Consider the following 15459-nt stretch of genomic DNA (forward strand, 5'->3'; position numbering starts at 1 on the left):
GCTGCAGTGTACTTGCCGCGTCAGCACACACAACGGCTGCAACTACAGTGTGGTCTCCCTAGTGGACCACCACGACAACTGTCTGGATTGAGCCGAGTAGGGGACATCTCTAGGGTCTTCAAGTGGGCACCTTCCGTCCTCAGTGTTTCGTCGACTAGCCCACGACACCTCAAGAGGGCTCGACAGTGACCCTGGCGTCCCAGAGTCACCCCCCTCCGTCCCCCACTCAACTCAGCCCAGTTTACTGACCCCTACAGAGACCTGACCACGATCACGCGCAACCCAACCATACGCGCCAAACCGTTTGATAATGGCTGTCGAGCACCACTGGTGCTTTATAAAGCAGTTTCAGTGGCAAACGGTTCAGTATGACCTACCGCAAACCACAATATCTGGCCAACCACCGTGATTCAAACAATATACACAGGAACGTAATGACTGTAATTTCAGTGCAACCTATACAAACAGACTCTTTAAGAATTCTACGAAACCGTAGCATGGCGGCCTGTACATAGCCAGCTAGAACAGAGTTTCCACTAGAAAAAATGGTGCCGGTCAAAAAGTGACCGGCAGAGGTTTAGTTTAACGGACATTTTGATGATATGCCGGTCAAATATCGCCTCTTAATTAGTCAAGTTGAGGAAAACTGGAGGCAGGCTATGTAACTTAAAAAATGACATAATCAGGCCGTATAGAATGCAACATGTTTATTAGCATAACTTTCAAATAGACGGAAAACATGAACGCCCTATTTCCCACTCCGCTCACACCAAGAGAAAACTCCACGTCTTTTCCCCGCCTGACTAAAGTTGTTGCTTGCATTGTATTCAGCATCCTCAAGCGAGTCTGCGAGCACAGAGAGGGTTTTCTCCGCTGCTGGCCTGCTTTCAAGAAACCACCGCATGTGTCTGAAGCCTCAGACATTGTCCAAACTCGTGTTCTTGATGGTGAACTCAAAAGAACTGTAGGCTAGATAACGAAAGCAATTTTCTTTTTTTTTTAAGTTTGAGACAATTTAAATTGTCATCCACGTGCTTTCTGCGCAAATGTTCAGTTAGATAGGCGTCTGGTGGCCTAATAGTTAATTTACCAAAATGTATGATTTTTATATATAATTAGGCCCATTGATTTGTTTAATTTTACAGTGTTTTTTTTTTCTTTTTTTTTGTACAGATGATCAAAATCTGGCCTAATAATTAATTAGCATACTTTTAAACATTTATGTAGGCATATATTTTTTTTTTTTACGTTTTTGTTCATATTTTTATTTTAGTTATATTATTAGGCCCATTTATTCGTTTAATTTTACAGCATGTGTGTACAATGGTTATAAGTCCATTTACATTTTTATCGTGTGCGTTGGGCAAAAGTTCAGTTATCAAAATTCTGGCCTATAGTAAATTTACTTTTCAAACTTTTATATATATTTTTGTTTATATAGTTTTTATTCATATTATTAGGCCCATTTATTCGTTTAATTTTACAGGACTTTTTGTGTATGCTACATTCCTGTTCTTGCTAGTCCTACTGTAATTTGTAATTTGAAATGAAACATTTCTGTTTGGAAAATGTTGTTGTTGGTCTTTAGTTCTTTGTAAGGTAAGCCAAACCCAACCCTTTGTAAGGTAAGCCAGAGCAGGTAAGTCTAACCCAAAAGCATAGACTGTAAAAAATATGGACGTAGTGTCCGTGACGTCACCCATAGGTTTCTGAAGAGCGTTTTTGAGGCCTAAAGTGGGCGGGGCCGGCCGTCGCCATCTTGGCAGTGCGTCACTTCTCGTCACTACCGGATAAATTAAAATGGGCAAAGAGGCGGGACGCGGGTGGAGCTGAGGTGCTAATGCTATGCTGCCCTCGCGCTGAATTGACAGCTGATTAAAAAAGTAAAGCCAATGGTTAAATTTCATGTTTTGCCCTTCGAAATATTATAATAGTTAAGACGTAACTAAAAGTGAGACTATTTACTTTACTTTTTTATCAACTTTATTAATCTCACAAGGGGCAATATAAGACCATGTATACAAGTACATAACACAGATCACACACATTTCTCACAACAATCAAGCAGTCAACTATGTGCATCGTGATGCAGTATTATTCTGCTAGTTAAAAATGTATTAATTACTTACAATACTGCTCTAAGCTTGTGCATGTGATGTGACAGTGATTCAAGGCAAGCACATGTCAGTCGGCATCTCACGTCAAGTTCGTAAAGAGCTTTATTCAGTCCATTTATACAATCTGATTTTGGCCGCCAGCTCCTCAGATGGGTCAAACCAAAGATATTACCTCAGAACTCCAAGTAAATGAACTAGAAATCCGCGCTCATTCAAGGGTGTGCATCTGAGAGAATGCACTGAAATCATTAGACATCCATTTGTCCATGTGAGGGAAACAGCTGGAAACACAGCGCTGGTTATTCTCTCCATACTCAACACGACGGAATCCAACGGCATGCACGGGCGAAGGTATAATACATGTATTAAATTGTATGAAATAATCCCGGAAGAAGCACAAACACAGCTGAGGGTGACTCTAACAGACAGCAGACATTCGACTAGCAGTGAAAGCGGCAGCAAGAATCCACCTGTCACTCAAGTGGCCACGCCCTTAATTATGCAGAACTTTAAGGCTTAAATATAATTTAAACAGATGAGTTGTAAAAAAATTCACCCCCCTCACAGTCGTCATGAAGGGACAAATGAGCTCAATAGACCAACGCCACTTTTTGCTCCAGGCTGTAAACATGTTTTTTTCTGCTGTAAAGTTGGGCATTTTAACATGGGGAGATACAGATTTGACTCGCTTCTGCAGCCTGCCTCAAGCGGCCACTCGATAAATTGCAGTTTAATTCACTTCCGTGTTGGCTTCAAGAGACAGACCCCCGTCTGACAGACCCCAGACAGACCCCCGTCTAAAAATCTGCACGTATTTTTATTTCACTTTTGGGCAAGCGGCAACCTGCCGCTTGCCCAAAAGTGAAATAAAAATACGTGCAGATTTTTTTCGTTTTTTGGAGCGAGCGGGGGGTGATTTGAGTGGAGCGCAAAGCAAACTGCGTTGAGTGCTGAACGGGAAGCGCTTTATGAACATTCTGTGACGTGCGACTCGCGCGAGCAGCGCCTGGAACAGTGGTTTGATTATTGATTGTACGAGGTTGAACTGGCTGTGCAGAGCGGGCATAAGACAGACACGAGCGCGAGTTCGCTCATAACGCGGCGCATTATTAACCAATTGATCCATTTATAGGGCGTCCCGGATTATAAGGCGCACTGTCGTTTTTTGAGAAAATTGAAGGCTTTTAAGTGCGCCTTATAGTGCGGAAAATACAGGTACATGCCGTCTTTAAATAAATGCACAAAAAATATACATTTTTATTTCTATTTTACATTTTTAGTAATCTAATAATGTCGTGCAAGTTTAAATGTTAGAAAAATAAATAAATAAAGACATCTTGCCATACTAAAAGGGGACGTTTCTGTAGAATGACCAGTATAATAAATCAACAGATCCTACTTACCATTATGTGTCTGCGGATATCTAGGGATTCAGAAGGGCATCGAGGCAGTGAAGTAGAACCATGCAATCCTCGGGGAACCGATCTTGCAAGGCATCTATCAGATGTTGAACATAGCGTTCCCTGGATTTTTTGAAAGCTTGAATGTATGCGGTCGCTTGAATTGGTCACTTTGACATCCTTGTATGTGTGCCGTCTTTAATTTCATTCAAACGGTACAGCCTGTTGCTTTATAACATAGCCAAAGGTCTGTGTATTTTTGCTTTATACATTTTAGGCTTATTCTCTAATTCAGATTGTGTTAGGGGGGCGGGATTATTAGGCAATTTTAATCGGACAATTTGACCGGAGAGATTTAATTTTGTCGGACATTTCCTTTTTTCCCCGGCCAATGTCCGGTAATTACCGGACAACGGAAACCCTGAGCTAGAATCTTTCCGTCTCAACCACAGCCAGTTACTGCTCCTTTCTGCTGCTTCAGATAAGTTCTTTACCGTGCGACGCAACCAGGGGCGAAAATTTCATCAAAATGTTGGGGGGGACAATAAACATAACAATTCTCAAGAGCAAATTTTGAAGGGGACACCAATAATAGGCTACAGGCAAAAACATACAGAGGAAAGCCTTACTACTATTATTAGTGTAGCATGGAGACCATTTCATTATAATTCTTAAAATTTCTTTCTGGTTTAAGCCAGCGGCGAATCTGTTTACATACTCTCCTCACGCAGCGCAGCGATTTGATTTCATTCATTGACTCATTATTTAACTATATTAAATGATATAAACCAACTAAATCACAGTGAAAGCGTTACAATATACATGCACAGCGCACCCGGACTTTCTCATCAGTGTATGGCCAGCAATATTGTAATGTTTAATGACATGAAGATAATGTCTGTTCTAAGTTATTATTGTACTGTACAATTAAATATAATCGTTGCTGAGTTTGCATTCTGAAAACTTTACCTCAGAGCATCCGTTTACTGAATGAATTGATAATCTCACCTAAAAAATTTAATAACACCAGCAATTGCATTCAAGCAGCTGATTTCTGTAAATAAATGCAAAACTAAATGCATATTGCAGCATAGGGCGAAGTCAGGATCCGTCAGCACCGATTTGAGACAAAAAATAATTTAAATTGTATATAAAACTATGTAAATGGCGCTCTGTGGCGCAGCAGGGTTTTGAACACGGTCCTGACTGAGCCGTTGCTGGGCGCCGCGGACAGACGCCGAACGGCGCCGCCGGTGTGTGTACACTCATAGAGAATAAGGGCCGGTTCACATATCGCGTCTTTTGCGCGCTCAAGTTCGTTATTTCAAATGTAGGCGCGCGGTATGCGCGCTCATAATGGAAGCGACGCGGTCGCGCTCGTTTTTTCCAGGCGCGTCCGCGCCACATCGAGATAAAAACATCTCAACTTTTCAGAATGCCGCAAGCGCACCGTAGGTCACGTGTCACGTCAACCAATCAGCTTCCTCGCCATTTTTGTTACCTCTTCTTAAAATATAATCAAACTGGTCCTTGTCCACTCTGAAATAGGCTTTGAACCTCCCATTGTCCAGGCGGAGTTCCTGAATCAGCTGGTGAAATTCCCCATGGTTCTTGCGTTTTTGTAGTATGGGGTGCACCCAAACACTGCGGCGTTTTTTTACTTTTCTGAGTAAATAAATCTTGTAACAGAGTTACAGCAAAGGTTTTTCGGTGGTGGAAATCCATTGCTGAAATTTCCTTCATGTAATGGAGAGCGCAGCTGATGGTTGCTTAGCAACGACAGACGCCTCCGGAGTGCAACCGCCCTGGCGCTTCTTTGGAAAAAGGAGAACGCGTGCGTCTAGCGTTTTCTACGCGTTTTTAGGCGCGATATGTGAACGGCCCCTAATGTGTTCGAATTTTAAAGACGTGGCGCTGCGCGACGCGACGCTTCTCGTCCGGTGTGCGACCCCTTTACTGGAGTTCCACAACTACTCAAAACTTTTCTCTCCGGCCACCGGAATGTGTGTGTCTAAGGGGACGGAGGCGTCTGAGGTAAAAGGGACGGAGGCAGTGGACCAATGCACTGTGAGGCAAGGGAGGGGGGTCTCAAAATGTTTAGAACGCTTTTTTCGATATTGCCCCGTTTGCATTTGTGTTATTTTATTTCTTAATTATTTTAAGAATATATCATTACATTATTTACAATACACATATTTTAATGTTTTTTTTGCGGGGGACAACCCTCAGATAGGGGGGGTCCTGACCCCCCCGACCCCCCCGCGATTTCCGCCTATGGACGCAACTCTTGGCCACTGAATCCGACATCTCTGAGGAACGGGTTGTAGAGAGTGCCACAAAACCTCGACAACCCACTTCCACTGGATAAACTTGGACTCTCCATCCTCTCAGTGGCCAGATGAGCATACCGCAATTTCTTCCTCTCATATGCTTCATCTACCACATCCTCCCATGGCACTGTTAGCTCTATCAGCTGAACAATGCGTGCTGATCCAGACCACAAAACAATATCTGGTCGTAAGTTAGTGGTAGCAATCTCAGGTGGAAAAAATAAGCCGTTGATCAAGATCAGCCAGCATCTTCCAGTCCCTAGCAGTTTCCAGTTGTCCTGGGCGAGAATTGGTGTTAACACCTTTTCTTGGTGGTTGCTCGCCTGGGCGGAGGAATATTGTCTTCTGCGTGTAATGTTTGGCAGGCGGCAACTTATTGGTCATACTACACTTGCCCTCCAATGCTAAAGCCAAACATCGCAGTTCTTGGTCATGGCGCCAAGTAAACCGACCCTGGCTAAGAGCCAGCTTACATCCTGTTAGAATGTGCCTTAATGTGGCAGGTGATGAACACAAAGGACAAGAGGGATCCTCTCCTACCCAGAGGTTTAGGTTCTGCTGTGATGGGAGGACATCATATGTTGACCTTATAAGGAAACTGATCCTACTCTCTTCCATTGACCAAAGATCTTGCCAGCCCAACTTGCGTTGTTCCACACTCTCCCATCTCATCCACTCTCCCTGCTTGGCCTTGTAAAATGTCCTTTATACACCTCATCCTCTCCTCCTGCTTTCGCACCTCGTTGACTACCAGCTTCCTCCTTTGAGCTGGGCCTGCCTTGTGCCATTTAGGAGGAGCTACAAAATACGGCAATTCATCTTCTACCCGAGGGTCAGCTCTTCTGCCAGGGTGCAAGAGAATCGTTTTTTTTTTTCTCAGCCTTTTTCCTGGTTGCTTTTATAAACAGACAATCATTTATTTAACATTGCCTTTTTAGAAGAGACTAGTAGGCCTGTAAGGCCTAGTAAAAATTACCATTAAGTAGAATATTTTTGTACTTCACTTTCACCATGTTCATTATAGTGTGGTGACTCTGACATTACAATGAACAAAGTAATTATGAAATTATGAAAAATAAAAATAAAATAATAAGTTATTAAAACATCTAACACAAACGCATTTAATTTGTCTTCTACTCTTGCCAGCACTCTCTCCTGGCTTTTGCACATATTGAGGTGCTCCTGGCGTTTTAATTACAGAAATTTGACATAACCTTCCATTAAAAGTGCTTCCTCTGCTTGGGAGAAAAACTGGGCGTGTTCTTTGGCCATGCTGAACAGCCAATAGCAGAGTTGCCACGGTTTCTGCTATCGATACATGTCCCCTTTTAAATCAACGCGAGAATGCGCAGTTATCTCAGATGACTCAATCCAGCTATACTAATCATAACCAGCAGACGTGTTCGAAGAACCTAATTAGCCGGATCATGATTAGCTCGATAATATTATCTCGGATGTCTCGTTTGATCTCGGATGTTTTAAGCAACGTACGAAAAATGGGCCCCAGACCAGGTTGGACATGGGAATATCCCAAACTAAATGTCATACTTCAGACCACAAACCACAAGTTCCTGCCAATCAAACCACAAGTTGACCACATGATGTCGCCACGACTCAACGAGAGCATATCATGTTTTTTTGTCAATTATGAAAACAGAATAAAAACAACATTTAAAAACAGCTGATGAAAAGCAAAAAGGAAGGTATTATTACATAAACTTAATGTCTACAGTTTGTTTCATGTTTAGGCTTTATGAGCAGGATTTGCCGGAAGCCAGTGATTAGTTTGTTTTAAGTATGGATATTTTTCTTACAAAAACCCATTGATTCACTTCAGAATGCTCTTATTAACCGACTGGTGTTGTATGGATTACTTTGATGGATGGGTGTGCTTTTTGGAGCTTCGAAAAGGCTTTATTCAATGTCATTCAAAGTCAGAATATTATTTAATATAAATCCATTTGTGTTTGGTTGAAAGAAAGTTATATGATGGCTTAAGGATGAGTGAATTATGGAATAATTTTCATTTTCTTTGGTGAGCTTTTCCTTTAATCAATGTTTAGTTATTTTAGTTCAAACATTTTGAGTAAATTGCAATATATTTTTTTGACTAAATGGAAAAGACCATTTATTTGTTTTGTTTGTTATGTTGTACAATTAAAAGCCTGTCTGCAACTAGCACAGCACAAGTAGATTTTTACTGCACTGGCATTAGCAAAGTTATATTTCTACATTAAATACTTCAGCACAATGGTAACCAATAGAAATTCAACATAACAGAAACTCTTTTAAATGTCAAAAATAACATTAACAGGTCTTTCCCTTCACCCAAATTATAAATAAAATAAATAAATAATTCAGTGCAGGAAAGCTGCACTAAAATCATACAGGTTTGGAATGATATGAGGTAAATTACAATGCATTAAATCTTGTGGGCATATTGTTGCATTTATTTTATCTTTTGATTTTTGGGTTAAAGTAGCACCCAGGCATTTCTTGGTGAGATTGATATCTTGGTGAGTTTACACTCTTGTCTCTTTCTCTCCACACAGGCTTGTTTATAAATGGTTTCTCCTTTTGTATAAGATCAGCTACACCACAGGCATTGTGGGCTATACTGTAGTTATGTTCACCCTCTTTGGCATCAATCTTATATTTAGGTAAGTTATTAAGCTTCATGTTTTAACACTGAATCTTTGGGGTCGCTGACTATAACATTGTGTTTTTAAAAGCATTAAACTCTAACTACAGGTAATTTTGTTTTCACCATTTTTTAAATAATGTTTTTACCTAAGTAAACGTGACAAATGTAGAACAAAGTACAACTTTTTCATGATGTTGTTTTTTATAATATGATGTTAAAGCTAAAATGATGGAAAGAGCAGAATGGTCAGATTAATTAAGGGGAAAGAGCAGAAATAATTTTTTGAAAAATGTGGATATGTATGGTATGGTTGCTGATGTACACTCACCTAAAGGATTATTGGGAACACCTGTTCAATTTCTCATTAATGCAATTATCTAATCAACCAATAGGGGATTATCACGCTGATGCGTAGTACTTCCGGATTCTGTGATCTTTGTGCACTGCCACTTCCGTTGACTCCCCGATCTCGCTGGCAAACCAGTGAAGGACTACACTAAGTTTATTTATACAGCATCCCTGGTAAATTCGTCTGATTCACTAAAGTGCCTGCTGCAAACAAACGTGCTACCTTGTTTTATTTTAAAGTTTTAATCCATTTCTTCCTTATACTCAATTCAGTCGGGAATCAATGAAAACTTAAGTAGGGTTGGCGTTGTTGGTTAGACATACAAAGTAGAACGAAGCAGTGACATAAATAGCCTTAGTCTCAGGCATTGTTGAACTGCGTCGGAAGTGGACATGCACAAAGTTGACAAATCCCGCCCATGAAACCCGGAAGCGTGATAATCCCCTATTCCATGGCAGTTGCTTCAATGCATTTAGGGGTGTGGTCCTGGTCAAGACAATCTCCTGAACTCCAAACTGAATGTCAGAATGGGAAAGAAAGGTAGGCAATTATTAATTTTGAGCATGGCATTGTTGTTGGTGCCAGATGGGCCGGTCTGAGTCTTTCGCAATCTGCTCAGTTACTGGGATTTTCACACGCAGCCATTTCTAGGGTTTAGAAAAGAATGGTGTGGAAAGCACAAAACATCCAGTATGCGGCAGTCCTGTGGGCAAAAATGCCTTGTTGATGCTAGAGGTCAGAGGAGAATGGGCCGACTGATTCAAGCTAATAGAAGAGCAACTTTGACTGAAATGACCACTCGCTAGTTGCAAATGAGGTATGCAGCAAAGCATTTGTGAAGCCACAACACGCACAACCTTGAGGCGGATGAGCTACAACAGCAGAAGACCCTGCCGACTGGAAAAATGTTTCCTGGTCTGATGAGTCTCGATTTCTGTTGAGACATTCAGATGGTAGAGTCAGAATTTGGCGTAAATAGAATGAGAACATGGATCCATCATGCCTTGTTACCACTGTGCAGGCTGGTGGTGGTGGTTTAATGGCGTGGGGGATGTTTTCTTGGCATACTTTAGGCCCCTTAGTGTCAATTGGGCATTGTTTAAATGCCACAGCCTACCTGAGCATTGTTTCTGACCATGTCCATCTCTTTATGGCTACCATGTACCCATCTTCTGATGGCTACTTCCAACAGGATAATGAGGCATGTCACAAAGCTTGAATCATTTCAAATTGGCTTCTTGAACATGACAATAAGTTCACTGTACTAATATGGCCCCCACAGTCACCAGATCTCAACCCAATAGAGCATCTTTGGGATGTGGTGGAGCTTCGTGCCCTGGATGTACATCCCATAAATCTCCATCATCTGCAAGATACTATCTTATCAATATGGGCCAACATTTCTAAATAATGATTTCAGCACCTTGTTGAATCAATGACGCATAGAATTAAGGCAGTTCTGAAGGCGAAAGGGGGTCAAACACAGTATTAGTATGGTGTTCCTAATTATCCTTTAGGTGAGTGTGTGTGTGTGTGTGTGTGTGTGTGTATATATATATATATATATACACACAGTCGTGGCCAGAATTAATCATACCCCTGGTAAATATGATAGAAAATGGCTGTAAAAAATAAATCTGCATCGTTTATCCTTTTGATCTTTCATTCAAAAAATTGGCAAAATTCTAACCTTTCGTTTAAGTAAAAGAATTGAATGTGGGGGGGAAATCACATTATAAAATAAATGTTTTTTCTCAAACACGTTGGCCACAATTATTCATACCCCTAGAATCTTTTATGAATGAAATGTCTATGAAGTATATTCCCATTAATATTTACCTTTTTTTTTTTCCACTCTTATTTTTATTTTTTTAAAGTCAACACAAAGCATGGTTATCACAGTTTCGAGTATGGTTACAAAAGGCAAAAAAAAATAAAAATAAATAAATAAAAATGAACAATAAAACAAAAGACAGCAACCAGATGTTATGATAGAAAAAAAGACAAATAAAAATAAAACCTTCAGATTACACAGTTTCTAATGCTATTTTATATGCTATCCATTTGTGCCATTTTTCTTTAAATTCTGCTTCTTTCAGTCTAAGGATAAAAGTCAGTCTTTCCATGGTAAATATATCCTGCACAATGTCCATCCACTGAGTATGGCTAGGTGGCTCAGGTTTGAGCCAGCTTCTTGTTATCGCTTTCCTCCCTGCCGACAGTAATATCTTAACCAAATATCGATCATCTTTCTTTACATTGGTCAAAAGGCCCAGATACATTGTTATAAAAGTTAATGGTACAGAATACTTCAGTACTTTGCAAAGAGTGAGATGGACAGAAGTCCAGAAAGGTTTTATTTCAAGACAGTCCCAGAAAACATGTGTGTGATTAGCATCCACAGAACCACATTGCCTCCAACACACTTGCTGAGTAGCCAATTGTTTACTTTTAATAGATGGCGTGATAAAGAATCGTATGAAATTTTTCCAATTGAATTCTCTCCATTTTTGTGAATTTGTGGATGTCTGTGACAACTCACAGATTTTGTACCATTCCTCATTTGAGATCTTGACAGCTGCTTCTCTTTCCCACTTTTCTTTGACATACAGGGTTGTGTTTTTCTGACAGGACATTAAGCTAGTGTACAGCTTTGAGGTAATTTTGTGTGTTTTCTGTTGGTATGCTCCACACATAATCTCTAAAACAGCATTAGGTTCATTTCTGTCCTTAATTTCTTTATTATAGTATTCTCTTAGTTGTAAGTATCGGAAGAAGTCTCGATTATCTAAACTAAATTTGTCTTTCAGATATTGAAAATTTCTTATTTCTCCATTATTAATTAAATTACAAAAAGCTGTGACCCCTCTATTGATCCAAAATTTGAAATTTGAGTCACCCATTCCTGGTTTGAAGTCTTTGTCATGCGCTACCCATCTTAATATTTTTCTTTCTTTCTTCAGTTTTAATTGTCTTGCTACACTATACCAAATTTCCATTGTGAATTGTGCAATTGGGTCAAGTAATTCAGTTATATCGGTTGGGATATGGTCCTCTCCCATGAGTGTCTGAACATTGTACCCAGGGATGCACGTCTCAATCTCTTTCCATTTGGCACAGTAACTAGGGTCACACCAGCAACACAGGTAACGCAATTGAGCTGCATAGAAATATAATTTTAAATTAGGAAGGGCCATGCCCCCCTTATCCTTTTGCAGCTGTAATGTTGAGTACCTAACTCTAGGCCTCTTCCCCTCCCATATGAACTTCGATAACAGCTTATCCCACTCGTTGAATTGTTTTGATGGTATATTTACCGGGAGGGATTGAAATAAGTAGAGTAGCCTAGGGAGGATGTTCATTTTTACCACTTTTATTCTATCACTTAAATCAAGTGGGTAAGTAGACCATCTCTGAATGTCTATTCTAATACTTTCGTTTATAGGATTATAATTAAAGTTATATAATAGTGAAGAATCATTAGATAGAATCACTCCAAGGTATTTAATTTTGTTAGAGCTCCAATTTATATCATATGTGCGTGCAGTTTCATTTGAGGGTGAATGGTTAAACAGTAGCATTTGGGTTTTGGAAATGTTCAACTTGTATCCAGCATATTCATTATACTTTCCCAAAAGATCCATCAGTATGGGAAGTGATATGTTAATATCTTCTAGAAATAACAATATATCATCCGCAAATAATCCGATCTTTTGTTCTCTTTCGTTGATCATAATCCCCTTTAAATCATCTTTCTCCCTAATTGCTTGAGCTAGTGGTTCAATGTATAAAGCAAAAGGGAGGGACTCAATCCGCAGCCCTGTCTACAACCTCTACTGAGTTCAAACCGGTCTGTCAGAGATCCATTCACTTTAATTCTTGCGGTTGGCTTATCATAAATCGCTCTAATACATTGAATAGAATCATTAGTAAGGCCAAATTTCTCCAACGTTAAATATAAGAAATCCCAATTTACTCGATCGAAGGCCTTTTCTGCGTCGAGGCTGATCAAGGCCGCTTTAAGCTTATTGCTGGAAATATTGTGAATCACTTGCAGACTCCTTCTGATATTATCTTGAGTTTGCCTACCAATTATAAAGCCAGTCTGGTCTTCATCAATTAAATCAGAAATAAAGGTTTCAAATCGTTTAGAAATAATGGATGTATATAGCTTATAGTCCACATTTAAAATTGATATTGGCCTATAATTGGCACAATTATCTCTATCTTTATTTTCTTTGGGGATCAGGGTAATAATTGCTTCCTTCCATGAGGGAGGGGTCTTGCCTTCTTTGTGAATGTAGTTTAAAGCTCTAAGAAGAAGCGGCTTCAATTCTACCTTAAATGTCCTGTACCACTCGCCGGGGAAACCATCACTACCTGGGGCTTTATTTGCCTTTAATCTATTTATTGCTTTATCCAGTTCTTTTGATGTAATTTCTGCTAATATTCTTTTATTTTGTATTTCTCCTATACAGGGAAGGTCTAATTTGTCTAGGAATGCTCTGATCAACTCTTTGTTAGAAGCGCCCTCTTGTGAATATAATTTGCTGTAGTACTGATAAAAAGTGTTTTCTATTTCTTTTGGCTCAGTTTGAAGCTTTTGCGAGGTAGGGTCTTTAATTTTCAAAATTGTTGAGTCCACCTGTTGTTTGCGTAATTTTCTAGCGAGAAACTTTGTTGATTTTGGGCCTAGTTCATAATATGCTTGTTTTGTAAACCTAGATTTTTTCTCTACTTCGTCATCTAAATAATTTTCAAGTTGCAGTTTCAATTTTTTTATTTCTTTTTGAGTGTCTTGATCTTTTTTCAAAATGAATTTTTCCTCTTTATCTTTTAAATCTTTAATTAATCTTTTATATGCTTCAATCCTAGTTTTCTTAATGTTTGTTGCTTTGGCTATTAGTTTTCCTCGTAAGACAGCTTTTAGCGTGTCCCAAACTATTGATGGATCCACTTCCCCATTGTCATTCTCTTCTATAAAAGTTTTGATGTCCTGTTTGATAGATCCAACTACTGATTGGTTGTTAAGGAGGCCAACATTTAATCGCCATACAGTATTTTTGGGGTTATTCTCCAAGTTAAGAGTTAAATATATTGCGCTGTGGTCTGAAACATCAGTGACTCCGATCTTACATTCGGTTACCCTGTAGAAATCTTCCTGTCTCATTATAAAATAGTCTATTCTTGAATGAACCAAGTGAGGTACTGAGTAATGTGTATAGTCTCTCATAGTTGGGTTGAGCTTCCTCCACACATCTACCAAGCCAGTTTCCTCTAGCATAATATTAAGTAATTTTGTAAGATTTCTTTTACTCCTATTTTTGCTTGTGGAATCTAGTTTCGAATTTAAAACAGCATTCCAATCCCCTCCACATACACAGATCCCTTCCGCTTCTGCTGTGAGTGTATCAAAAAAATCTTTATAAAATGTTGTTTCGCATTCAGGTGGTGCGTAGATGTTAACCAATGTCATAAGATTATTATTGATTTTACCCTTCACTAGAATATATCGACCCTCCTTATCCTTTATTTCTTTGAAAGTGTCAAGCTTTATTTTTTTAGTAACAAGTATTGCAACTCCCCTCCTATGACTTTGTGAATGTGAGCTATAAAATATGTTGTAGCCAAATTTAATAAGTTTTTCATGTTCCAAAGCTCCTAAATGTGTTTCCTGTAATAAGATGATGTGCGTATCGTCTTTCCTTATCTTATTCATCACCCTTGCCCGCTTTACTGGGTTACCTAACCCATTGACATTTAATGACATTATTTTAAGCTTTTTACTGTGCATCATAAATGTGAGGTAGTTCAAATTGGTTGCTTGTCTTATAACCATGAACTTCGAACGTGAACTGTTTAAACAAAAATAGAAACAAAGCTGAACTTAAAGCAACAGAACAAATAACATTAAACTGAAAAGAGGCTTCCAAGGCAGGGTACTCGCAATTCCCCCATTTCGCCAAAATAAGGTAAGGGGAAAAGCCTCTCTCTAAGAGAGGACCCCCTCCCAGAACCAGTGTATAAAACAACAAGAGCTTTTCCACTAATTCTACCTTAGGCGTTTTAGCTCCTTCAAATCAGGCTATTTGAATCATAAAAAATGACAATGATAATGTTTATATCGTTGACAGTCGATGACAAAATAGAACTGAACACATAGTTCTTTGGAACATAGTTAGTACCTATTTCCATCAGGCCTCCAGGTCTTTGTCTTCTCGGTTCAAGTATTGAGCTTCCGTTGGAATTCCCGCAGCCGCTCCCGTGCTCTCCTGCCTGTGTCCTTCTCTCCGCGCCGGGGCATGCGTTGCCAAGACGATATTTGGTCCAGTCTTCGGGTCGCTGATAAGCCAGTTCCGCTGGTATTATCCCCACCGGGATGGTCCTCTGGCAAAAGACCACGGCGACGCAGATCACTTTCGGCTTCCTCAGCGCTGTTGTAGGTCTGTTGGCCACTCTCCCAATGGATCCGCAACCGGGTGTATGGCGTCTGGAAGCGTATGCCGTGCTCTTTCAAAACAATCTTAACTTTTTTGTAAGCTTTGCGTTGCTGAATCACGTCTGTTGTGTAGTCGTGGTCAAAAGAGAGAAATTTATCCCCAAGCTGAATTTTCTTTTT

The 15459-nt window shown here is 39.7% G+C and overlaps 1 protein-coding gene across 3 annotated transcripts in view; it reads left to right on the forward strand.

The window, feature by feature from the left end:
* The window catches only part of rnf121 (ring finger protein 121), a 141188-nt gene that overhangs the window by 75151 nt on the left and 50578 nt on the right, over positions 1-15459 (forward strand). For all 3 annotated transcript variants that reach the window (XM_089123423.1, XM_089123424.1, XM_089123425.1), the window contains one exon: positions 8400-8507. In XM_089123423.1, the coding sequence (XP_088979549.1) occupies positions 8400-8507 (108 nt within the window). The remainder of the gene's footprint in view (positions 1-8399; positions 8508-15459) is intronic.

Source organism: Pimephales promelas, chromosome 19, assembly GCF_988280905.1.
Source record: "Pimephales promelas chromosome 19, fPimPro1.hap1.1, whole genome shotgun sequence".
NCBI classification, from domain to species: domain Eukaryota; kingdom Metazoa; phylum Chordata; class Actinopteri; order Cypriniformes; family Leuciscidae; genus Pimephales; species Pimephales promelas.